The sequence below is a fragment of the Sapajus apella genome, unplaced genomic scaffold (assembly GCF_009761245.1).
Source record: "Sapajus apella isolate SASKATOON/1434 unplaced genomic scaffold, GSC_monkey_1.0 scaffold73, whole genome shotgun sequence".
Lineage (NCBI taxonomy): Eukaryota > Metazoa > Chordata > Mammalia > Primates > Cebidae > Sapajus > Sapajus apella.
Genome location: NW_022437013.1, coordinates 9,294,135 through 9,320,602, shown reverse-complemented (window position 1 = coordinate 9,320,602; position 26,468 = coordinate 9,294,135). Strand labels below are relative to the sequence as shown.

Genomic DNA, 26,468 nt, shown 5'->3' with positions numbered 1-26,468 from the left:
ATAGCAATCGAATCAGCCAGTATTTTTCATGAATAGTATTTAAAAATTACATTTACACGTATTCAGTAATGATATAAACTGAGAAACGTTGGGCTTGGAAAAGCTATTCTTTATCATTATTAATAGTGAGTGGAATACACAGCCTAATTCATGGTGCCTTTATGGGGATATCCTGAAGATACCATCTGTCTCCTTCCCACTTGCCCATTATCCCCCAAAACCTCCCTCATCCAGCTTGCTGATACCTAAATTTCCCAGTTATTACTTTATCTATTTTTGTCTTATGGCACTATTGTAATTGGTTAAGAATACAGGCTTGGGAGTCAGTGAAACTTGTGTTCCAATCATATTTGTATCACTTATCAGCTGGGTAGCTTGGGGGAAATTACTGACTCTCCCTTGGCATAGTTTCCTAAATTTATAAAATGAGCGTGATATTATATCTTAGTACATTTTGTATTGCTATAACAGAATATCTGAGACTGGGTAATTTATACAGAAAATAGGTTTTTTTGGTTCCCAACACTGGAGGCTGGGAAGTTCAAGAAGCATGGCAGAGAAGCAAAAGGGAAAGTAGACATGTGCAAAGAGACCAAGTCTCACTTTACAACAACTTGCTCTCTCAGAAACTAATCCATATTCCAGAGAAAGAGATGAATCTATTCTAACGAGCTAACTACCTCTTAAAGGCACTGCCTCCCTCCACCACCACATTGCAGAGCAAGCCTCAACATGAATTGTGGTAGAGAAAAACCAAATTCTAATTATAGCATACTAATAATAATACCACCTTACTGGATTATCAAACTTAGATGAGATAATATAGGTAACACAGTGCCATTAATAGACTAAGTTCACTATATCATTGACCCTTGAACAATGCAGGGTATTAAATATCATATTATTGCAATAAAGTAAATTACAGCAAAGAAAATGTTATTAAGGAAATCATAGGGAAGAGAAAATATGTTAATTATTCATTAGGTGGAAGTATATAATCATAGAGGTCTTCCTCCTCATCATCATCACATTGAGTAGACTGAGGAAGATGAGGCAGAGGAGGGGTTGGTCTTGCTGTCTCAGGGGATGCAGAGATGGAAAAGGTGGAGGAGGTGGAAGGGTAGGCAGGAGAAGCAGGCTCAGTAGATATAATTTTTACTGAAACAAATCCATGCGTAAGTAGACTCATTCAGTTCAAACTGGTGCTTAAGGGTCAATTGCATATGTTAGCTATTAGTATTATTAAAATTTAATCACACCCATGGATAGTAAGCATATCATATGTAGCCTTATCAGTCATTTTCTGGTGAGTTTAGCAGTTCCTTTCCTCAGGGTAGGTCTTGAGGAGGTAAAAATGCAGTGAAGACCCTACAATGTTGAGGAGATTATATTTGATGAGGGGAGCACCTCCAGTATAGGTGAAGGAGGGAGTGCTCAAAGAACAACACAGAACCCAAGATATATCCTTAACCACACGTTTGCCATGCTAAGGCCCAACCCTTCTCTCTTTTCTCAGATATTTGTTTGCTGCTTAGGCAAATCAGGTTTATAAGAATCAGTTAAATGGATGGAACTGCAAAACTTCTGTCCTCATGAGGAAAGTGTTCAAATATGCATCTAAAAAAGGAAGGAATGTATTGAAAGCTATATTTAAAAAAGAAAGGAAGTCAGAGGTGAGCATTTTACATTTCACAGTAGGTCAAATTAACTCTCTTGCTGAGACACTCAGGTGACCTCTTGGCTTCTATGGCATTTTCTTTGGCAAAAGGAAATGCAAGCAGTATTCCATGTCTTATTCCATTTGCTTTGCATTTGAGAGGTGACCTTGTTTTACTGCCCCACATTGGTCCCAGAGAAGCTAGACTTGGACTGAAGTAATATTAGGATCCAGATGAATGACTAGTATTTCCTGTATTTCCTTCAAGCTGACTTCAGGACAGAACCACCTTGTAAACATCAGACTGGTCCAGTCATAAGTCTAAAACTGGAAAAGCAAATCAACCCCTCAAAATCATCACGTGGCAAATGCGGATACCCATAATTGACTAGCCATGTGAGTTGAACAAGTTGCTTAAGCTCCCTAGGCTTTAATTTCTTCACATATAAAGTGGGTTAGTAGTTTCTCCAGTAACTAAGTAAAGATTAGGTGACATGATGGTCCCAAAGCTGTTATAGTATTTCCTCACTAATGGTAGCAATTAGTATTCTAGATCAGTAGCATCATGGTATAATGACAAGAACATGAATTTCAGAGGCAAAAACTTCAAGTTTCAATTACAGTCTCTTATGTTACATTGAGAAACTTTTTAACCTTCTTGAATTACAGCCTATTCATCCACAAAACAAAAATAATAACAGAATAAAATGACATGAAATGATATGTGTAAAGGGTTTTGTTCAGAGAAAATGTTGATAAATGCCAGTTTCCTTCCCTTCTGCATTTAACCAGCTGCTCTTTAATGTCTATGGAGGATTACTTCTTTAATAGAAAAATTGCCATTTAGAAAAGCTTATCTCCATCCAAATAAAACATTTGGGTTTAGAATCTGGCAAACTGAAGCACAATTAGCAGATAGCATTCTCAGATAAATGTCTCCTTTTCATTGCGACTTTATATGACTACCTTATATAGGGCAGTCCCCTTTATTATTATTCTATTTCTCAAAGTCTTTTTATTATTTTTCTGGCACTTGCCAAAAGAAATACTTATTTTGTTTGTATATTTGGTGTATAATTGGTGTTCCATACATATTCCTTGAATAAATGAATCATACTTATTTCCAAGAAAGTAAAATATCATCTGTGACCTTTTCCTGTTTGTTTTTGTACATCTGTGCCTAGAGATATTGCAGAGGATGACCTTGTTTTGCATGCTGAAATAATAACTTCCCCTCATTCCCCACATACTTTTATTTACCTTTGGAAATGTTTTCCAGGGTGACGGACACTTCTGACCCAACATGACTAGAAAGACATGGGCTTTGAACTTAGTTTAAGGTAGCACTGAGAAGTTTGTATTGAACTATTTACATACACTCTTTTTGTCCATCTTATGATAAAAGGAATATTTATATCATAGAGTAGATGATGGTTAGTACTGAAGCATACAATTCTGGAAAACAGCAAAGCTAAAAGAACCACATGTAAACTATACCATAATTTTGATCTTATGAACCACCGGCCCCTCCATCACACACACACTTATTCAGATACTAGATTATATAGGGCACAAAACCAAACCCACAGGTACCGAGAAATAACTTTGCCATTTTCCTTGCCAAAAGGAAACTCTGGCCTAACTCCTGATCTCAAAGAATAGACTAGCTTGAAGAATGTTCCATCCCATCAGCCACCAGAAGGTGTGGAAGGTGAGATAGTACCATTCTTAAACAGTTTTCTGGCTTCCCAGAGATTCTTCTGACAAAGAAAAAATCTGGAAAACATCTACTGTTTTTCTCTCATCCAAACCTTCAGAAAATCCATGATTTTATAGTATTTTGGTGACCTGTAAATACTTTTGAAAAGACTGATTACCTTATGTTGTGACTCACCAAAATCATCAGGGTCCATGATTTCTGATGATTGTACACATTTACTCCCCTAACTAGAGAGTGCTAATGATTCAGTCATTCAACAGATAAGCACCTACTATGTGTCAGGCACTGTGCTAAGCACTGGTGAGCACCATTTTTGCTGTCATGAATCTCACTGTCACCATATTGAGAGATACAAGGCAAAAATGTAATGTTTAAAGGATCAGGAAAGAAAAAATGGACATGTCTTGGAATGTACTGCAATGTCTAAGAGCTTTTTAGTAATGTTGTCCATTATTGAAATCATTGAAAATAGTATAATCCTTCAATCACTCTTAATATTTAAAAAGTTACATATTTATTATTTTTATGACAGTTATTAATTGTTGTATAGAAGATGCCCCTAAGCTTTTGGAGAATGAATATATTATAGAACAAATGTTGGCAAAGTGGACAAATGTTTGGCGTGGTATGTGAAGTAAAGGAGAGCCAGGTTAAAAAAAATAAAAGAATCTAATAAATACAGGCTTGTTCACTGAATGCTAAAATATTTGAATGGGTCCTTAGAAAAGGATTACTTTCTGCCAGATAAAATCAGTACATATATGGGATTGAATAGACAAATAATCTAACAAGGCTCAGATGTGTGCCTGAATAACTGGCCCCTACTGAGTTATTAAAGGAAAAGTAGAATGGTTGATGAAGTGCTTCAATTATGTGACTGATAGGCTCTGTACCCTTTGAGATGCCACAGATTAAAGATTGGCAAACTAAGTCCCCACAATGCCAAATCTGGCCCATCACCTATTTTCCATATGACCCACAAGCTAAGAATGTTTCTTATATTTTATAATGGTTGAAAAAAACAAAACAAGAAAAAAGTTACATGACACATAAAAATTCAGATTTCAGTGCAAATAAAGTCTCATTTGTTTACTTACATATTGTCTCTGGTTACCTTTATGCTACAATGGCAGAGTGAGGTAGTTACAACAGAGACTGTATGACTCACAAAGCTGAAAATTTGTGCTACCTGGTCATTTACAGAAACTGTTTGCTGACTTCTGCCATAGACTGTAGTAGCTTTGAAGTTTCACAGAATTGGGTTCAAGGTCTCACTCTGCCTTGAGCAAATTACATAACTTCTGTGAGCCTCAATTTTCTTAGAAAAGTGGAGATGTTAATAGTACCCTTATGAGATAATGAATGTAAAACATTAGCATAGTGCCCGTCATGCTTTAAGCATTCAGTAAACCTTTTACAAATAATCTCTAGGTTTGAGACATATGCTGGGAAGTATGAACCATGAAAGAATCCTAGTGGCAGTTCTGATGGTTTTGTTTAGATATGTCTGACCAGAAGCTCTACACTGAAATCTAGAAAACTTCATTATTTGCTATTCTTTTTTTAGCCCAAATTTAGCATCAGGACTATGTTTTTAGTAGGATGCTAATCTTCACAATGATCTTCATAAAATCGCACTACTACAATGATAATTTGTCAGGGATGATGATTATCATGTTAGTCTCGCTGGATGGTGTGCAAAAATAGCTACTTTTAATTTTAATTGACACATTGGCAGTGATCATTGAAAGTCTTCTCATCAGTCTATGAGAGGGCTGAGGTTAAGTTATACACTGAAGAATAAGGTGGAAAAAAGAATCTTACAAAGTTAGGCAAACTGAAATGAATTATAAGCCTCAGTATAATAATACTTCGCTATATTTAAATAATTATTTCCACCATCATCTTTCCCTCCTATAAACCCATACAATTGAAAGAAAAAGATAAAGCAATTCAAGATCATGTAAAATTATTTAAACACATGTGGTTGCGTAGCTTTACTTTTTGGCTTTATCTTAAAATCAGAAGAACTAGCCAAACTGATACATTGTAAAATACTCACCATAATCAGGTAGGCCTACAATTCATGAACCAAGCAACATGGAAATCCCATTGCAATTAATGGAGGAAGAGGAGGAAGAAGAGGAGATGAGGGATGGGGAGAGGGAGGAGTGGTGGGAGGGGAAAAGAAGAGGAAAGGGAAGAGAGGAGGGAGACAGGAAAGAAGAAAGAAAGAAGACTGGCAACATTTGTTGGAGCATAAGTATGGATATGTGAACTTCCTTGTAAATTGCTGTTGGGAATGTGTTTCCTGCCAAACATTTTAGAAAGAAATCTGGTAATTGCTATTAAAATTTGAAATGCACACGTATCTTTTGATCCAGAAATTGCAGATTTGGAAATCTGTACTAGATAATAAAAGCCATCAGTACATAGAATATATCTATATGGTATTTTTTGAGGGATTATGTATAAAAGAATAAAATCTGGAAACTACTTGAAAGTATGATATATTGGATGAATTGTGATGTTTATAGCCTGTGGAATATTAGTTATTCAAAACAATGAGCCAGATCTTTGCAGGTTGATCAGGAAAGATGCCTGTGAAAATTGTAAAATGAAAAATAAAGCAGGTTGCAAGGTAATACATATAGGAGTTCTCATTTTTATATTATAGTTTAAGTCCTGAGATACACGTGCAGAACGTGCAGGTTTGTTACATAGGTATACATGTGCCATGGTGGTTTCCTGCACCCATCAACCCATCATCTACATTAGGTATTTCTCCTAATGCTATCCCTCTTCTATTGTGACAGGCCGCAATGTGTGATGTTCCCCTCCCTGCATCCATGTGTTCTCATTGTTAAGCTCCCACTTATGAGTGAAAATATGCAGTGTTTGGTTTCCGTACCCGTGTTAGTTTGCTGCTAATGATGGTTTCCAGCTTCATCCATGTCCCTGAACTCATCCTTTTTACGGCTGCATAGTATTCCATGGTGTATATGTGCCCCATTTTATTTATCCAGTCTATCATTGATGGGCATTTGGGTTGGTTCCAAGTCTTTACTATTGCAAATAGTACTGCAATAAACGTGTGTGCATGTGTTTATGGTAGAATGATTTATATTGCTGTGGGTATATACCCAGTAATGGGATTGTGGGGTCAAATGGTATTTCTGGTTCTAGATCTTTGATGAATCACTGTCTTCCAGAGGAAACACTGTCTTCCACAATGGTTGAACTAATTTACAATCCCACCAACAGTGTAAAAGCGTTCCTATTTCTCCACATCCTATCCAGCATCTGTTGTTTCTTGACTATTTAAAGATCACCATTCTTACAGGCTTGAGATGATATCTCATGGTGGTTTTGATTTGCATTTCTCTAATGACCAGTGATGATGAGCTTTTTGTTCATGTTTGCTGGCTGCATAAATGTCTTCTTTTGAAAAGTGTCTGCTCACATCCTTTGCCCACTTTTTGTTGGGGTTGTTTCTTTTTTTTGTAAATTTGTTTAAATTCCTTGTAGATTCTAGAATTAGCCCTTTCTCAGATGGGTATATTGCAAAAATTTTCTCCCATTCTGTAGGTTGCCTGTGCACACTGACAATAGTTTTTTTGTTGTGCAGAGGTTCTTCGGTTTAATTAGATCCCACTTGTCTTTTTTTTTTTTCTATCCCTTTGGTAGTGACATTGCCATGTTGCAGCTGCACCCGCCTGTGAACTTCACTTCCTACATTGTCCCCATCTGCCTCCCATCCCGGGACATGCAACTGCCCAGTAATGTTCCCTGTTGGATAACCAGCTGGGGAATGTTCACTGAAGACCATGAAGGGGTGTGAAGATCCCACTTGTCAATTCTGACTTTTGTTGCCATTGCTTTTGGTGTTTTAGTCATGAAGTCTTTGCCCATGGCTATGTCCTGAATAGTATGACCTAGATTTTCTTCTAGAGTTTTTATGGTTGTAAGTCTATGTTTAAGTCCTTAATCCATCTTTAGTTAATTTTTGTATAGGGGATAACGAAGGGGTCCAGTTTCAGCTTTCAGCATATGGCTAGCCAGTTTTCCCAAAGCCATTTATTAAACAGAGAATCAATTCCCCATTGCTTGTTTTTGTCAGGTTTGTCAAAGATCAGATGGTTGTAGATGTGCAGCATTATTTCTAAGGCCTCAGTTCTGTTCCAATGGTCTATATATCTGTTTTGATACCAGCACCAAGTTTTAGTATAGTTTGAAGTAAGGTAGTGTGATGCCTACAGTTTTGTTCTTTTTGCTTAGGATTGTCTTGGCTATACAGGCTCTTTTTTGGTTTCATATGAAATTTGAAGTAGTTGTTTCTAATTCTGTGAAGAAAGTCAATGGTAACTTGATGGGGTTAGTATTGAATCTATAACTTACTTTGGGTAGTATGGCCATTTTCTTGATACTGATTCTTCCTATCCATGAGCATGGAATGTTTTTCTGTTTGTTTATGTCCTCTCTTATTTCCTTGAGCGGTGGTTTGTAGTTCTCCTTGAAGAGGTCCTTCACATCCCTTGTAAGTTGTATTCTTAGGTATATTATTCTCTCTGTAGCAATTGTAAATGGGAGTTCACTCATAATTTGGCTCTGTTTGTCTATTATTGGTGTATAGGAATGCTTGTGATTTTTGTACATTGATTTTCTATTCTGAGACTGCTGAAGTTGCTTATAAGCTTAAGGAGATTTTGGGCTGAGATGATGGTTTTTGTTTTTGTTTTGTTTTGTTTTTTTGAGACAGAGTCTTACTCTGTCACTCAGGCTGGAGTGCAGTGGTGCCATCCCTGCTCACTGTAACCTCCGCCTCCCCGGTTCAAGTAATTCTCCTGTCTCTGCCTGCCGAGTAGGTGGGACTACAGGTGCCTGCTACCACACCCGGCTAATTGTTGTATTTTTAGTAGAGACGGGGTTTTACCATATGGTCAGGCTGGTCTTGAACTCCTGACCTCATATGATCTGCCGGCCTTGGCCTCCCAAAGTGCTGGGATTACAGGTGTGAGTCACGGCACCCAGCCAGGTTTTCTAAATATATAATCGTGTCATCTGCAAACAGAGATAATTTGACTTCCTCTCTTCCTATTTGAATACCATTTATTTCTTTCTCTTGCCCAATTGCTCTGGCTAGAACTTCCAATACTATATTGAATAGGAGTGGTGAGAGAGGGCATCTTTGTATTGTGCCAGTTTTCAAAGGCCATGCTTACAGTTTTTGCCCATTCAGCATGATGTTGGCTATGGGCTTGTCAAAAATAGCTCTTATCATTTTGTGATAAATTTGATGAATACCTAGTTTATTGAGAGATTTTAGTATGAAGGAGTGTTGAATTTTATCAAAGACCTTTTCTGTCTCTATTGAGTTACTCATGTGGTTTTTGTCATTGGTTCTGTTTATGTGATGGATTATGTTTATTGATTTGTGCATGTTGAATCAGCCTTGCATTCCAGGGATGAAGCTGACTTGATCACGGTGGATAAGTTTTGGATGTGCTGCGGGGTTTGGTTTGTTAGTATTTTATTCAGGATTTTCACATCAAAGTTCATCAGGGATATTGGCCTGAAATATACTTGTTTTGTTGTGTCTCTGCCAGGTTTTGGTATCAGATGATGCTGGCCTCATAAAATGTGTTAGGGAAGAGTCCTTCTTTTCTATTGTTTGGAATGGTTTCAGAAGAAATGGTACCAGCTCCTCTTTGTACCTCTGGTAGAATTTGGCTGTGAAGCTGTCTGGTCCTGGCTTTTCTTTTTTTTTTTTTTTGGTTGGTAGGCTATTAATTACTGCCTCAGTTTCAGAACTTGTTATTGGTCTATTCAGGGATTTGACTTCTGGTTTAGTCTTGGCAAGGTGTATGTGTCCAGGAATGTATCCATTTCTTCTAGATTTTCTAGTTTACTTGCATAGAGGTGTTTATAGTATTATCTGATGGTAATTTGTATTTCTGTGGGATCAATGGTGACATCTCCTTTATCTTTTTTTATTCTGTCTATTTGATTATTCTCTCCTTTCTTCTTTAGTAGTCTGGCTAGTGGTCTATCTATTTTGTTAATCTTTTCAAAAAACCAGCTCCTGGATTCATTGGTTTTTTGAAGGTTTTTTTTTTTTTTTTTTTTTTTTTGTCTATTTCCTTCAATTCTGCTCTGATCGTAGTTATTTCTTGTCTTCTGCTAGCTTTTAAGTAGCTTGCTCTTGCTTCTCTAGTTCTTTTCAGTGTGATGTTAGGTTGTCAATTTTAGATCTTTCCCACTTTCTCCTGTGGACATTTAGTGCTATAAATTTCCCTCTAAACACTGCTTTAGCAGTGTCCCAGATATTCTGGTACATTGTGTCTTTGTTCTCATTGGTTTCAAAGAAGTTATTAATTTTTGTCTTAATTTTCTTATTTACCCAGTAGTCATTCAGGAGCAGGTTGTTCAGTTTCCATGTAATTGTGTGGTTTTGAGTGAGTTTCTTAATCCTGAGTTCTAATTTGATTGCACTGTGGTCTGAGAGACTGTTGGTTATGATTTCCATTCTTTTGCATTTGTTGAGGAGTGTTTTACCTCCAATTATATTGTTGATTTTAAAATAAGTGTGATGTGGTGCTGAGAAGAATATATGTTCTGTTGATTTAGGGTGGACAGTTTTTTAGTTGTCTATGTGATCCACTTGGTCCAGAGCTGAGTTCAAGTCGTTAATATCCTTGGTAATTTTCTGTCTCATTGATCCAATATTAACAGTGTGGTGTTAAGGTCTCCCAATATTATTGTGTGGGAATCTAAGTCTTTTCATAGGTCTCTAAGAACTTGCTTTATGAATATGGGTACTTCTGTATTGTGTGCATATATATTTAAGATAGTTAGCTCTTCTTGTTGCATTGATCCCTTTACCATTATGGATTGCCCTTCTTTATCTTTTTGATCTCTATTGGTTTAAAATCTGTTTTATCAAAGACTAGGATTGCAATCTCTGTTTTTTTTGTTTTGTTTTGCTTTCTGTTTTTCTTTCCATTTGTTTGGTACATATTCCTCCGCCCTTTATTTTGACCTTATGTGAGTGATTGCACATGAGATTGGGTCTCCCAAATACAACACACAGATGGCTCTTGAACTTTTATCCAATTTGCCAGTCTGTGTCTTTTAATTGGGACATTTAGCCTGTCTACCTTTAAGGTTAATATTATTATGTGTGAATTTGATCCTGTCATTATGATGCTAGTTGGTTATTTTGCCCGTTAGTTGATGCAGTTTCTTCAGAGTGTCAATGGTCTTTACAATTTGGTATCTTTTTTCAGTGGCTGATACCAATTTTTCCTTTCCATATTTAGTGCTTCTTTCAGGAGCTCTTGTAAGGCAGGCCTGGTGGTGACAAAATCTCTCAGCATTTGCTTGTCCATAAAGGATTTTATTTCTCCTTTGTTTATGAAGATTAGTTTGGCTGGATATGAAATTCTGTGTTGAAAATTCTTTAAGAATGTTGAATGTTGGCTCCTACTCTCTTCTGGCTTGTAGGGTTTCTGCAGAGAGATCCACTGTTAGTCTGATGGGCTTCCCTTTGTGGCAATCCAAACTTTCTTTCTGGCCTTAACATTTTTTCCTTCATTTCAACCTTGGTGAATCTGACGATTATGTGTCTTGGAGTTGCTCTTCTTGAGGAGTATCTTTGTGGCATTCTCTGTATTTCCTGAACTTGAATATTGGCTTGTGTTTCTAGGTTGTGGAAGTTCTCCTGGATAATATCCTCAAGGGTGTTTTCCAACTTGGTTCCATTCTCCCTGTCACTTGCAGGTACACCAATCAAACGTAGGTTTCATCTTTTCACATAGTCCCATATTTCTTGGAGGCTTTGTTCATTCTTTTTTATTCTTTTTTCTCTAATCTTGTCTTCACACTTTTTTTTAGTAACTTGATCTTCATTCTCTGATAGCTTTTCTTCTGCTTGATTGATTTGGCTATTGATACCTGTGTACGCTTCACAAAGTTCTCATGCTGTGTCTTTCAGCTCCATCAGGTAATCTATGTTCTTCTCTAAACTGATTATTCTAGTTAGCAATTTCTCTAACCTTTGTTTAAGGTTCTTAGCTTCCTTACATTGGGTTAGAACATGCTCCTTTAGCTCAGAGGAGTTTGATACTACCTACCTTCTGAAGGCTACTTCTGTCAATTTGTCAAACTCATTCTCTGTCCAGTTTTGTTCCCTTGCTGGCGAGTAGTTGTGATCCTTTGAAGGAAAATAAGTATTCTGGTTTTTGGAATTTTTAGCCATTTTGTGCTGGTTTTTCCTCATCTTCATGGGTTTATCTACCTTTGGTCTTTGATATTGGTAACCTTTGGAAGGGGTTTTTGTGTGGATGCCTTTTTTGTTGATGTTGATGCTATTCCTTTCTGTTTGTTAATTTTCCTTCTAACAGTCAGTCCCATTTGCTGCAGGTCTGCTGGAATTTGCTGGAGGTCCACTCCACACACTGTTTGCCTGGGTATCACCAGCAGGGGCTGCAGAGCAGCCAAGCTTTGTCCAAGAGGGGCACCTGGCATCTGGCCTCTCCTGTATGAGGTGTCGGTCGACCCCTGCTGGGAGGTATCTCCCAGTCATGAGGCACGGAAATCAGGGACCCACTTGAGGAGGCAGTCTATCCCTTAACAGAGCTTGAGAGCTGTGCTGGGAGATCTGCTGCTCTCTTCAGAGCTGGCAGGCAGAAATGTTTAAGTCTGCTGAAGCTGTGCCCACAGCAGCCCCTTACTCCAGGTGTTATGTCCTAGGGAGATGAGAGTTTTATCTATAAGTCCCTGACTGGGGATGCTGCCTTTCTTTCAGAGATGGTCTGCCCAGAGAGGAGGAATCTAGAGAGGCAGTCTAGCTAGAGGAGGAATCTAGAGAGGCAGTCTGGCTACAGCATCTTTTCAGAGCTGCATTGGGCTCTGCCCAGCTTGAACTTCCCAGAGGGTTTGTTTACCCTGTGAGGGGAAAACCACCTACTCAAGCCTCAGTAATGGCAGATGCCCCTCCCCCAACCAATCTCCAGCATCCTAAGTTGACTTCAGACTGCTGTGCTGACAGAGAGAACTTCAAGCCAGTGGATCTTAGCTTTCTGAGCTCCATGGGGGTGGGATCTGCTGAGCTAAACCAATTGGCTCCCTGGCTTCAGCCCCCTTTCAGGGGAGTGAATGGTTCTTTATTGCTGGCATTCCAGGCAGCACTGGGGTATGAAAAAACAAAACAAAACAAAAACAACAACAACAAAAATCTCCTGCAGTTAGCTCTGTGTCTTCCCAGATAGCTTCCCAAGTAGAAACCCAGGGCCCAGGTGGTGTAGTCACCTGGTCACCAGAGGGAATCTCCTAGTCTGTGGGTTGTGAAGACTGTGGGAAAAGAGTAGTATCTGGGCCAGAATTCAGCATTCCTCAGGGCACAGTCTCTAACAACTTATGTTGGCTAGGAGAGGGAGTTCCCTGACTCCTTGCACTTTTCAAGTGAGGCAATGCCACACCCTGCTTTGGGTAACTCTCCGTGGGCTGCACCCACTGTCTAACCAGTCCTAATGAGATGAGCTGGGTACCTCAGTTGGAAATTCAGAAAACAATGCCTCCTGTGTTGATCTCACTGGGAGCTGCAGACTGGAGCTGTTCCTATTTGGCCATCTTGCCAGCCTTGCCCAGGAGATCTCATTTTTATTTAAAATAACCTTTATTGTGAGTTCATATATGTTTGTAAGATCATAGAAAAATGTGTGGTAGCTAGTAAGTATGATTACCTCACAGGGAATGAGACAGCAGGTGCAAAGGTAAACTAGTAAGTTTTTCTTTATATACCTCTATTTGACTATTACTCTATTTTTAAAATGAGGTTTTATTACTTTTGTAACTTTTAATGAAATTTGATTTTTCTTTGTGTTTGCATTTTCCTGATTATTAGTAAAGTTGAGCAAGTTTTCTTATACTTAATGGCTACTTATGTATCTTGTTCTATAAATTGCCTGATCATTGATATTGCCCATTTTTCCATTAGATAGTTTCTTTATAAATTTGTAAGTGTTCCTGTGTGGTAGGGATATTAAGCATTTGTTGGTCATACGTGTTGCAAATACATTTTCATTTTCATTGATTCATTTTAGTTTCATGTAATCAAATCTGTCAATCTTTGTAGCCCTTAAAACAGTAAGTTACTCCTATATGTCCTGATGTATAAAACATATTAAGTAAAATAAGGCAAGTTGCTAAATGATATGTATAGTATTATCCTTTCTTCTTATTTTAAAAAATAGAGGAGAATATGTTTGTGCATATTTGCATATATTTGTATGAGCAAATATAAAGTTATATAAAGATAAAAACCCAAACTATTAACATTAACAGTGGGGAGAGATGGGAGGAAGCGATTTATTAACTCTTTCTTTACATATCCTTATATCATTTGACTTGTTACAAGTTTGTATAACTATTGTAATTTTTAAAATTCCAGTAAAGGAAAAAAATCTTAAAGAATAATGTTGCTGTAATTTCATCATCCTCCTTGGAGGAGAATGTATATCATGCAGGGCAAGAACCACCCTCTCAAATATTCCCTTTGGAATCACTATAAGATAAGTAATTGATTGGATATGTCCCATAGTTTATGATTGGGTGAGTAGCACAATCACTCAGATACATTCCCAGAGGTTGAGACACTACCCACCCCTGTCACACACACACTATCTGACCTTGAAGACTCTTCTCAATGCTAAATACCACAAAGACAAAAATGAAGGAGACGAAAGTAGATATTCACAGACTGTGATGTGAGTGCCTTTTGAATGGTAACTCATAGGAGTGGGAGAAGGTTGGGGGAGATGGAAGGAGTGGTAGCAATGTTTGCATTGCTCAGCACTTGTTCCACATATAAAAATAGCTAGTTATGGCTTTGTATTGTAACCAAGTGTAGCATTTGTTCTGTGATCTTATCTAAAACATAGTTTCCTGGGTGTGACGTCAGAATAGTACATGCCCCTATGTTGGAAACAGAAAAGCAATGCCTTCTGAAAAGAATAGTAGTTGCATAGTTTCTCAGAACTGGAAAGGACTTAGAATTGCTTCAGTTCAATCTGTCTTCTAATCCATGAGTTTTTAATGCAAATCTGGTACAGATGATCATCTAGTCTATGCATGAGCTATTTCTACTTAGAACTCTCTCCTTTAGAAAGCAGCTGTGATAATTTTTAGAATACTCTTCCTTTAATTCCTGTGAACAGTGATAATGGTTAGAAAACTCTAATTGATCTGAATTTTACTTTTTCATAACCTCTATTCATTAATCCTTCTTTCTTGTGACTTCCCATTAAAAATATGTGAAAATAGCTACTCTATCTCCTAAGCCATCCTCTCAAAAACTCTCCATGGTACTACTTCCTCAAAACTTTCCAAATATGTTATGATTTCTGAATTATTCACCAGCCTACTTCTTTCCCTAGTTTGGAAACTATTTAATTGGTTTGAAATGTAATATTCTAAAATAGTTACACCTCTTCAGATGTCTGCCTAGTATAGAGTGCAGTTAAGATGATTGTCCTTGATTTGGATATTTTACTGGTCTCTCTGTTATCACTGTAACACTGCATTAACATTAGTTTTTAAATTAATTTTCTCACATCCCATACTATAAAGAATCAATTGCTTGTATTTCAAACTTAGCTGCAGAGTTTCACACTTATCACTGTAAAATGTCATCTGATTGGTTTAGGCTAACAATTCCAGGCTCTTGCATTATCTGTTTCTCTCAGGAATGGACCCGGTGCTTTAATTCTTCAGCCCATGCCCAGAGGGAATGTAAAAAACCATAAACAAAAACAACTGGAGGAACGAGGCAGCCATACACCAGTATGAACTGGCCTTCATCTATGCTTATTCCTTGATCCATGTCAGTTTGGCCTCTGCCTCCCTTTCCTAACTTCCTGCTCATTCATCATTCTAGCTTCCTGTCAGCTCCAGCCTCATCTACAGTTTTATCTTCTCAGTTTGTCTGCTTCGCTGCCTCCCAAGCCTATATGCCCAATTTATTACTTGTCTCCTCTACCCTGTTTTGGCCTTGGGACCCTTTCCTTTGAACTAACCCTAAAAACTACCTTATGTTTCAGCACAATCACTTCCCTGGCTCTATTTTCTTCTTGCTCTTACCTTGCAGTGCCAAATCCAGGAAAAATGCTGTCAACATATAAATTAATACTTGTTCCCCATTTGGGTTCATCAACAAAAGTTATATTCATGTCTTTTGTGTTGTCACATAAAACATTGATAAGTAAGTTGAACACAGAGCCAAGGACAGAAATCTGTACCACATTCCTTTTAGAGTGTCTGTCCTTGGGTTTTTGTTTCTTTTTTCTCTAAAGCTTAACGAATCCGATTTTTTAAATTGTGGAGGGTTGCACTAGCAAATACAATAACCATTAGCCATATGTCTATATAAATTAAAGTTTCCTTTATTAAAACTAAAAATTAGTTCCTAAGTTGTCATGTTTCAAATAGTCACACAACTCTAGAGACTATCATAAATATATGATACAGCTATAAAACATTTTCACCACTATAGAAAATTCTATTTGATTATATCTACTTGATTATTGCCTAGCATAACCTTATATAAATATTGCAAGTTCTCTTCATTTTGCCATTGATTCATTAGTTAACTGTTTTGTTCAACTAGTCATGACATGCCTATCTTTGCTTTATCTAGCTCACATTTTTCTATCTCATCCAAAAGGATATCATAAAATCTTTTGATGAAATAAAAATACATCAACTATAATAATATCCTAATCGAATTGCTGATAAAACCTTTTTATTTATTTTTTATTTTTATTTTATTTTATTTTTTTGAGACAAGGTCTTACTCCAGTTGCCCAGACTGGAGTACAGTGGCTTGATCTCAGCTCACCGCAGCCTCGACTTCCAGGGCTCAGGCAATCCTCCTACCTCAACCTCCCAAGTAGCTTGAAGTACAGGTATGTATCACAACTACCACTTAGTCTTTTCTTTTGTATTTTTAGTAGAGACAAGATTTCACCATGTTGCCCAGGCTGGTTGAGAAACTCATTTATTAGTTGTTTATTACTCTGTGGTATGTCACCCCCAAATTTAATGGCTTAACACAATAATCTTGTCTTATCACTCATATTTTCTATAGGTCTGAAATTTGGGAGTGGCTTGACTCAGGGTCTGTCATAAAGTTACAGTCAAATGTTGTCTGGGATTATTTTTATCTTAAGGTTTCAATTGAGGTGAGAAATCTACTTCCAGAGTGGCTCATCCTTGTGGCTATCAAGTTGGCATTAGCTCTTGGCATGGGCCTCAGTTCATCTCCATGTAGGCCTTAACACAGGGCTACTTTAATGTCCTCAAGGCTTGGCAAGTGATTTCTCCCAAATCAAACTATCTGAAAGATCTAGCCAGAAGTTTCCATTTCTTTTATGACCTAGCCTTATAACTCTACACTATCACTTCCTCCATATTCTATTGGCCACAGAGGGTCAGTACTGATTCAACGTGGGAAGAGACCTCACAAGGTGAATAATATGATGACTGGTTAATTGGGGTTACATTGAGGAGGTTACATTGAATTTGCTAACACCACTCAAAATAGGAAATTATAGCCAGGCATGGTGATGGGCACCTGTAATCCCAGCTACTTGGGAGGCTGAGGCAGAAGAATTACTTAAACCCGGGAAGCAGAGGTTGCAGTGATAGAGATCATGCCACTGCACTCCAGCCTGGGCAACAGAGTACGACTCTGCCTGAAAAAAAATGAAAACAAACAAAAAACAACCAAACAAGAACAAAAAAAAATCAAAATAGGAAATGAACTAGTTTGTCATGGTTCATTATTAGTGAACCACGACTTGCTCCTCAGTAGCACATTTCAGGAGACATCTGTATAATATTCTGTTAGAATTTCCCCTAAAAGCAACATCAAGTTTATTGATATATACTGTCTGGATTCTTTTCTACCTGTTCCAAAATTTGATTATTTTGGTTGAGGGAGTAGTGGTGGCAGTATATGATTGGATGGAGAAGGTGGAGACTATTATTACCTTCTTCTACTGTTGTGATATGCAGTTAAGAAGTATTGCCCATATAGTTCTTGTTATCTGTCTGTAACATACACTTTTAACAATATTACTTCTGTTTCCTCTTTCCATTTTATCCTCAACTGAAAGGATATCTATCCTGCTTAAGTGATATATTCCTTTCTACATAGATGGATAACCTCTTAAAATTCAGTGCTATCCTGCCTTTGCTACTCTGGGAGTGTGTACCTATGCAACAATCTTGCATGTTCTTCACATGTACCCCAAAACCTAAAATGCAATAAAATAAATAAATGGGAAAAAATAGTATATATTCTCTAGTTGTGAATTGCTAGTGCAACTCCTACTTTGCCAAACCTTAGTGATTTATGGAGATTGTACACACACAAGTACATAATTCAAGTTTACTGTGTTCTTTAGATGTTGTGCATTCAGGGACAAATTTGAGTTTTCTTAAGTCTGAAGCTTTTATAATTTGAGGAGCCCACATCAAAGTAAGGAATATAAAATTAGCAATGCAGAATTACTAGGGCCACTCCTGAGGCACTGGAAGTGCAAGTTAGAGGCCTTGAAGCTGAACTTCATTAGTGTCACAGTAAATAAATTTCCATGTGCCTCTGTTCCAGGTGAGGAAGGATGGGTAGCCTGAAGTTGCTGGGCTGAAAATTCCTGGAGGAGGATGTTATAGCCTCCAAAGATAGAAAAGACTAAGAAAAAAAAAAAAAAAAAAGGAAGACTTTTTCAAATTTCAGAAATCTATCTGACTTTTTATCTTAATTTCCCTGTTTTAGTTGTCTTTATAAAACAATTGTCTTTTTTTAGAGTAGCATTCCAGTTTTCAACAGCAGGGAGACCCGTGTTCAGCTAAGATCAGGTTTCTGGGGCCCCATTTTAGAAACAAGCATAGCTCAAATCATGCTGAGCTTAAGATCATTCCATGACAAGCAACAGAAGCTTTTCAAACTATGGTCAGAAGGCACATTTCATGACCTCTAGCATGAGAAACATTAGGTAGCTTGTTGCTTTGTCCCCAGAGAAGTGGCTTGTAAGAAAAATCAAAAGTAATGGTGCAAGTAGTGTTACGAACTGTGGTGGAAATCCTACAGTTTGCAAAATTGTCTCCAAAAAAAAAGAAAGAAAACCTCAAAGAAAGTCCTTTAGCTTAGTGATTCCCAAAAGTTTTCTCCTTCTACTAGGACTTCTTGAGGATCTTTCAGATAGACTACCCAGCCACTCACAAGTGTATTGGGACATATTGGACCTGAAACATTTGGAATCACAGATGTGGGGCTACTTTTCTTTTCAAAAAGATTGCTATGTAAACTTATGTCACCACTGCCACCCAGGACCCAGTAATGTAGACAACAATTTTGTGCTACTAGAAGAACTCATTTTCATATATGAGGTATCAAAGTAGAGGAAAACCAGCAAATGACAGACCATTTTTGTATGCTTGAAAATTTTAATTGTTTTATGAGATTTTAAACAAGTCCTTTAATTGTGTCTATTAAGATATATATTATCAATCTTAAATGTGTAAATGTTAAAAGAAGGAACAATCAAGAATATTTTGAATCTGTATTTTTCATAATACACACATACTCTTGCAGTGTAATTTCTTCAGATTATGTAATTAGCAACTTATATATCAAAATGAATATGTGGTTCTTTGTATACAAAGATGGAAGTACTGACTTTGGAGTTGTTTTTCCAGTAAAAGGTATGCGGGTTGGCAAGAAGGGAGGTGTTATCAAGGGCCAAAGATCAGAGAGATGCATACTAGTCCTCTAGGGGATCAAACCCATGCCCTTGGCACCATGTCCCTGGTACTCCTACCAACTGAGCTACTGTCTGTAACCTTGCCATGTAACATCTCAGTTCTGTTAAGCACGATTGCTCACAAACACAGCCTCCTTCAAGTCTTACTGAATAAGGTTTGTTCCCAGAAAAAAAAACTCACAAGAAGGAATGGGAATACATTTTAATTTTTTAGCGTTAAAAGTCACTGTTTTACTTTCTGGAAGATTTTTAGCTTGAAATCCATGATTTTGCGCTCTGAGGTGATCTACTTGGTGATATCTGCTCAAGCAGTCACTAGCTACTCTTAGGCTATGACTGGGTTCCATTTCTTTTTATAAATCCCACGTTATTTCTGTTAGGAGGGTTTGAGGGCTGAAAGGGAAAGGGAGAACTGGATAGCTCAGGGGCCTAGCTAATGTCATCTGATCTCTCTTACCCCAAGCTTTTTTGAATTTGGCTCCTCTTCACACAGTCTCAAAATATGCACCGGCCTTTCAACAGTCATTGACAAGTGGGCTCTGGAATCAGACTGCCTGAGTTGGAAGCCAGGCTCTTCCAATTACTAGCTGTGAGGCTTTAGGTTAGTTGCTTCATCTCTCTGTGCCTTAATTTCCTTGACTAAACACTTGGGGCCAAAAATTTGAAACTTAGAATAATTGTCAAGAAAATTAAATGAGACAATACATGCAAATCACTTAGTCTGCTGCATACAGTAAGCACTTAATTTTAGCTACTACAATGTATCAACAATTAAAAGTTCCAAAGGGCTAATGGTTTTATGATAACAAAATGAATCGGAGAAGAAAGGGACAGTACAAATATGGGACATGTAATGCTGGCAGAGAGCTCATTCCTGGGTAAAATACAATATGAGAAATTCCCAGACCCTGGACAGATTAGGGTCATTTTCATACAGTTTGAAGTCAGGAAAAAAAGACAGAAATAACAACATGGTGGAAGGTGGCAGGGGAATGATGGTTAATAGGGTGAAAGGAAAAGAAGTCCTGAAGTTGGAAAACAAGTGCCCTATTTGAAGGTTGTGCTCAGGGCACAGCCCCATGCCTAGGGGCCATCTATTTGCCTTCTGTTCTGCTAGAGGAGCTGACTTTCCCCAAGCTGGCCACAAAAATCCCCATAATGCCAGCTTACAAGGTAAAGTTTCTATGCTGTTCCATGCCTCCTTTTCCCCTTGAAAATAACAATAACTATTAAAATGTGTAAGTTCTCTGTTAAATTCTGGTCAAACATGTAGTTTCCACTCCCCCACCTAGGGGGGTGGCGTCCCACGATGTGGCTAATCCCTATGGAGTCTCCAAGCGGCTAGTCTCCTACAGACCCTTGCAACTAGAGAGCTCAATGATCTAGTCTGGATTGTTTTCCTGGCCTGGACTTGCCCTTTAGACAGGCTAAAATAGTCTTTGCCATTAGGGGCCATGGAATATTTTTCCCCACACCCGGCGTTCAGCAAAACGCAATAAAAAAAAAAAAAAAAAAAAAAAAAAAGTCGTGACTTGCCAACAGTTTCTCCCTTTAGCAAAGATTCTCTTCAGAGTTCCTTTAAATGTTGTATTATTTTTGACTCCATGTCTTATTTCTAAAAACTAAATGTAAAACTGTAATTTTCTACTAACTAGTTCACCTGCCCTTCTCTAGTTAAGAAATGTTAATTTCAGACTCACATTTAGAAAGATTCAGAAGAGTTTTACTGATCATCCAGGAATTCTTAAAGTATGTTTTAAAAGGGGTTATTTTGTGTGATGAAATTGTCAAGATTTGAATTATTGGAAAATGTAATTTCTGTGGTGGTATCACATTTAAATTATCGAGAAAATTAGATCCAGCACACCCGGGTTTGTTTTGGGGGAGAGGTAGTGGTTGGTTTTCTCTTCACTCGTTAATAGAGAATTTTATTTACCGAGACCCGGCTCCTCAGATAGGCTATGGCCATTACACAGCTCACTGAGGCTTGGAAATTAACGAATGTAAAGAGGTCAAACTGTGGCATTGAAACAGACACGAAATAAACAAAATCCACCAATATGTAAAGATAATAATTGTAGAAATGAGAAGAATGAGTCAGAAATGGAGAGCTCGAGGTCAGCGAGAAGAATTATTCGTATAAATCTTGTTCGAAGAGGTAGGTAATTATTAATTAAAAAATAAAGAAAGAAACAGGAAACAAGTCCTCCCACTTCACTTGCGGACCCCGGAGATCAGGTGCACGGAACGCCGTCTGGGAGCTCCAGAGAACGTAAGCAGTGTCGGGAAATCTAAAGTGCTCTCTGCAGAGCACCAGTTTAGAATGCGGTTAGTTTTACGCACTGACTCCCATTCCCATGAATGTTTCAAGGGGCTCCTTCTCAAAGCTGAATCACGTTTGTGAAATTCTTTTAAGCCATGTGTCAGTCCCCCAGCGCTTTAAAGGAAAACGGAGGAAAACAGCTTTGGCACTTGGAAAAGTTTTGCAATGAATGAGCGAATGAATGAAACCCGGCCGGCCGGAATGCTAGAGACTAGAAGGAAAGCAGGAATTTTCTCCGCGCGCTGCGAGTAGGGCGTCTGCAAACTTAGGACCCAGAGCAGCCCGGGCTTTGGAGACAGTCAGTCTTACTCAACTGCGCACCTGAGAACAGGTGCGGTTCTCAGTGAGCGGCTGGGACTTGGCAAGACCTAGCCTAGGGCCAGAGGAGATAAGGCCTGCTGGGAGGAGAGTTCCCAGCGGCTCTGTCCGTTCTGCTCCTGCCCTAGGCTAATAGCTTCGAAGGCCGAACTGCGACAGCCCCGGGGTGCACTCGGTGCCTTCCTCTGCTCGAATAAGGGCTCGCCTAGGACCGATACCTAAACCGGTGGCAAGTCGTTTCACTCTGTAACTCGGTGGGTCTTTGCAGTAAATGGAGCGATAAAATCGGACAGAAAGAGAAAACAGACAACTAAAAGAGTCACAAGTGTTTCTTGGGAAGTCTAGGGCGCGGGTTGTTTGGACTGTGACAGGGCTGTGGGGCCCAGACTGGGAGCGGCGCGGAGCGGGACCGGTTTTCCGGGGCTGGCAGCTGCCTGGAAAAAGTTTCCTGTGGAACACTCGCCAGCGGGGGCGGGGGCAGGGGCGGCGGGCGCAGCAGTGGACGTGGGAGGGGGCGGGAGGGCTGGGGGAGGCAGCGAAGGGCGTGCTTGCAAACCGTTATAGTCCTTCAGCACCTCCCTCCGCCGGTGGCCCTCCTAGCCTGCCTCCCTGCAGAGCGCTGCCCACCTGGCGACGTGACGCTGCACCAATCCCTTTCGAGCTGCTCCCGGGCCCCCTCTCCTTGCACCGCCCCTCTCCCCACCCTGAAAGAGGCGCACCCTGAAGGGGCAGACACAGCGCTCTCGCCACGGAGCTCCCTTCTAGCTTCTTCGTCTCCAGGACGGACTCTCAGGCTCCTTTCTCGCCTTAGCCAAACTCGGTTTCCCGCCTCTCAAACTTCTGTTTCCTTCCACTCCCAACTCTTTTCACTCCACTTTCCCGCTCCTCTATCTCCCACGCAAGGATCCCCGATCCCCCAACTCATTTCTCCTGCCCTGCCTCTTCCCCTCTCCTCCCTTCAACTCTCCATCCGCTGCCACCTCAGATTCTGCGTGCACCCAATTCAGTCGCCCGCTCCCATTCGGCTCGAAGCCATGGCGGGACCTGGGGGCTGGAGGGACAAGGAAGTCACGGATCTGGGCCACTTGCCGGTGAGTAGAGGACGCCGATCGCCCCGCCTCGAAATGCTCTATTTTGGCGGGTTCTGAGCACCGGGGAGGGAGTGGAAGCTCTCAAAACGGGCTGGAAAAGGACTTCGACGGGTCCCGCGGGCGCAGGAGGAGACCCAGGGAGCCAACGTGCGGAAAAGGCGCCCCCTGGGCACCAGGACGTCACCAATTTCCCAAGAAAGGCAAAGGCAGGGGGTCTTGGGAAGGAGAGACAGAGAGAAAAGGTGGCAGTGGGGTGGTGCAGACCCTAAGCAGTAGGACATTTTAAACTTGTGACCCCCCTTGTCTAGCGGAGCTGCTGTACCTGTCCTAGCCCGCTTGCTCCAACAGAGGCCAAAAAGTGCAAACTCAAGTGGCTTCCTGAGAGTACTCCTCCCTGTTATCTTGCCGCCCCGACGTTTGCTGCTTCTTTTGCCATCGGAGATGCCTACTTGCGGGTGGGTGACCTTTACTTTTAGGTGACAGTGACTAGAAAATTAAAGCGTTTAAGTCTCACTTTTCTTATTTTCTAATACACTTTCTAAAATCTTATTCTTGCCAGGGCAATGTTCCCGATTTAGTGTTGTGAGAGTGAAATAACTCGACGCCGTTTGGGGAAGGAGTGAATTCTGCACACTCCATGTTTTCTTTTGTTTGTTTTGTTTTGTTTTGTTTTGTTTTGTTTTGTTTTGTTTTGTTTTGTTAATATTGTGTTCCTTACCTAACCAGATTTAGCTTTTTCTTGTGGGTTTCCTTTGTGAGCTCTTCTTTTCCTGGATGCTCAGCTTTCTTCTAGAGTTGTACTTGATTGGTAAGCTATTATCGCCGTCATGATTAGTAGACTTATTATTTTGGCAGCTCAGTTTATTTCATTGGCATCTGGTTTCTGGCTAATATTGGATCCCACTCAACAGTGTTTCAAGTTCCCTTTTTAGATTGGCATTTCACTCGCACCCTTTCTTGAATGCAAAAGGCCCCTGGATTCTCCGAAAGGGAATAAGCAGGCACCGCGCTGGAATGATCACCAGTCAACTGTAGTTCAGGGCAGTGGCCTGCTTGGTTTGAGAAAAGCTAAATATTAACCTTGAGGTTATAGGACTATTCAAAGTCGATTGACTTAATTTTACACATATTTGGCATTTTTAAAATGTGTTTTTGATGATGACAGAAGCCTACCTCCCTCAAAAATAGGGCATTTCCAAAGCTTTCCCTATATAATTTTACACTAGGTGCTGTATGTGGGGAGGTAAGGTGGTACACATGGGTAACATTTTACCAAATTGTTCTCTACCATTTAAAATAGTCTATGCAAATGTGAATTACAGATATTAGTGTTGTGATTATGCAGCTTCATAAAATATGTCAAAGAACTTGTAAAATTAAACATTTTCTCATTTTGCATGCACCCAGAATTTCTTCCTTTCAGTGTACATACATGAGATTTCTGGAATATGGAGGCCTCAATTGGTGGTTTCCTTTCTAAGCAGAACTTTCATATTCAGACTAGATTTGCACTCAAGCAAAAGTATAAAACCAAGGAATAAAATGGTACCCTTCCTCCAACATTCTCTGTCTATGGTTAGGAAAAGAGAAAAAAAGCAAACTAGGGCAGATATGTGAAACTGATGAAGGCAGGCGGGCAAACTGAAACTCCCTTCTAAATATGACTAAACGGGTAAATGGGAAATACCTCATAGAAATAATAGGGCAGGGAATTCAAAACCTAAGGAGAAAAAGAAGAAAAGGTATTATTGCCACACACACACACAAAAAAAAAAAAAAATGGGGGGAAATGGCCCAGACTAACTGACCGGGTCATGGTCCTGGGACATAAGAATTTGGTGGAGTCCAGGAGATAAGAGGAAAGGCTGCAATCTTTACACTGCAGTTCAGTGGAATATTAGTTTCCTGGAGGTTGGTGGAGTGGGTGTGTGGGAAAAGTAGAAAGATAAGGTTGGTTTTTAATGTAAGGGGAGTAGTGAGAAGATACAAAACCTCAGGGCAGTGATGCTTGGCCTCATTTTACAGACTTCATGAAAGTCTCATAAAATCCTCAGAGTCTAACAATTTCTAAATTTTATACCTGAGCCATTTTGCCTCATGTGTGGCTCTTCACTCTCTTAGCAAATTATGCATAATTTGCTCTCTATCCTCAAACACCCAGATTCAGACCCTAAGAAATCTGGCAGAAGAGCAGTAGCGTGCCCTTTAGAAGCTTCTTTACTATCAAATTTTTAGACGTGGGAAAGTTATTGTTGCTTTGGTCACTGAATTATATTTTTCAGCGATTTGGGGTTTCTTTACATTTGATTTATTTTCTGACTCTTTGAAGAAGTAAAAGCAAATGAAGAGGTAAAGAGACATCTGAATCAGTTCTGTTAAAGTTTGCATTTTAGGCCGGGCGTGGTGGCTCACGCCTGTAATCCCAGTACTTTGGGAGGCCGAGGCGGGTGGATCACGAGGTCAAGAGATCGAGACCATCCTGGTCAACATGGTGAAACCCCGTCTCTACTAAAAATACAAAAAATCAGCTGGGCATGGTGGCGTGTACCTGTAATCCCAGCTACTCAGGAGGCTGAGGCAGGAGAATTGCCTGAACCCAGGAGATGGAAGTTGCAGTGAGCCGAGATTGCACCATTGCACTCCAGCCTGGGTAAAAAGAGTGAAACTTCGTCTCAAAAAAAAAAAAAAAAAAAGTTTGCATTTTGATGCAAAGCAGAGTTGATAAAGCAAGTAATGAAACCTGCATATGATGGTATCCCTTACAGTAATTATCCTCCATAGGACACATGTAAAGGTCAGAAAATTGGCATCTGTAAACACCAAGTATACCAGTTTGGCAACAGCCAGACAATGAGGGAAGATTCAAACCTTGGAGTTTCAAACTTAGAAAAAAAAAAATCAGAATGTGGAATAATAACTAAATACAGCTCTAGTTTAAGATTGATATATTATTTTTTTTTTGTAGGACTAGCCAGTTAAATGACCACTAGACAAAGACCCTTGAGAGAGGATAGACTTGCTGTACAAATTGAGATTTAAAGACAGTGGTAGACGGTTATTTGGTATTTTTGCTATAAGATATTATTTTTAAATCTAAAATAGTAAGCAGGAGTGAAAGCTAGGGAAACAAGAAAGGGTGAGAAAATTATGTAAATTTTAAAATAAAAAAATAACTTTTATACAATTATATAACTTTTTTGGATAATGCTCTAAAGTCAGAGACATAAAAAAAGAGAGCCAATGTAATTATAATAGATCAATATCATTATGTTTGTTAATTAATGGATTACAGTAATTTTCTGATTTTCTATTGAAAAAATATTTTCTATAGGTGAAAAAACAAAAAGTGCATAGATTTGTTGTGATTCCTTTCTGAAAAGATAAATACAAAGCTTTATGTCTTTATATATATATCTCTTTGTAATATATGCGTGTATATATATGTATATACATTCACCTTGCCCACCAGCAATACCTTGGGATGTGCATGTATGTCTCCCTCTCTCTCTCTCTCTCTCTCTCTCTCTATATATAT

At 39.1% G+C, this 26,468-nt stretch overlaps 1 protein-coding gene across 5 annotated transcripts in view; it reads left to right on the top strand.

Moving 5' to 3' along the window:
* Positions 1 to 5,576: 5,576 nt before the first annotated feature.
* NRK (Nik related kinase) overlaps positions 5,577 to 26,468 on the top strand; it is a 152,965-nt gene continuing 132,073 nt past the window's right edge. For 4 of the 5 annotated variants that reach the window (XM_032250930.1, XM_032250931.1, XM_032250929.1 and 1 more), the window contains exon 1: positions 22,532 to 22,933. In XM_032250930.1, the coding sequence (XP_032106821.1) occupies positions 22,877 to 22,933 (57 nt within the window). In that variant the 5' untranslated portion in view covers positions 22,532 to 22,876. Of the gene's footprint in view, positions 5,651 to 22,531; positions 22,934 to 26,468 lie in introns of those variants that run through there. The other variant, XM_032250932.1, reaches the window with a different exon arrangement.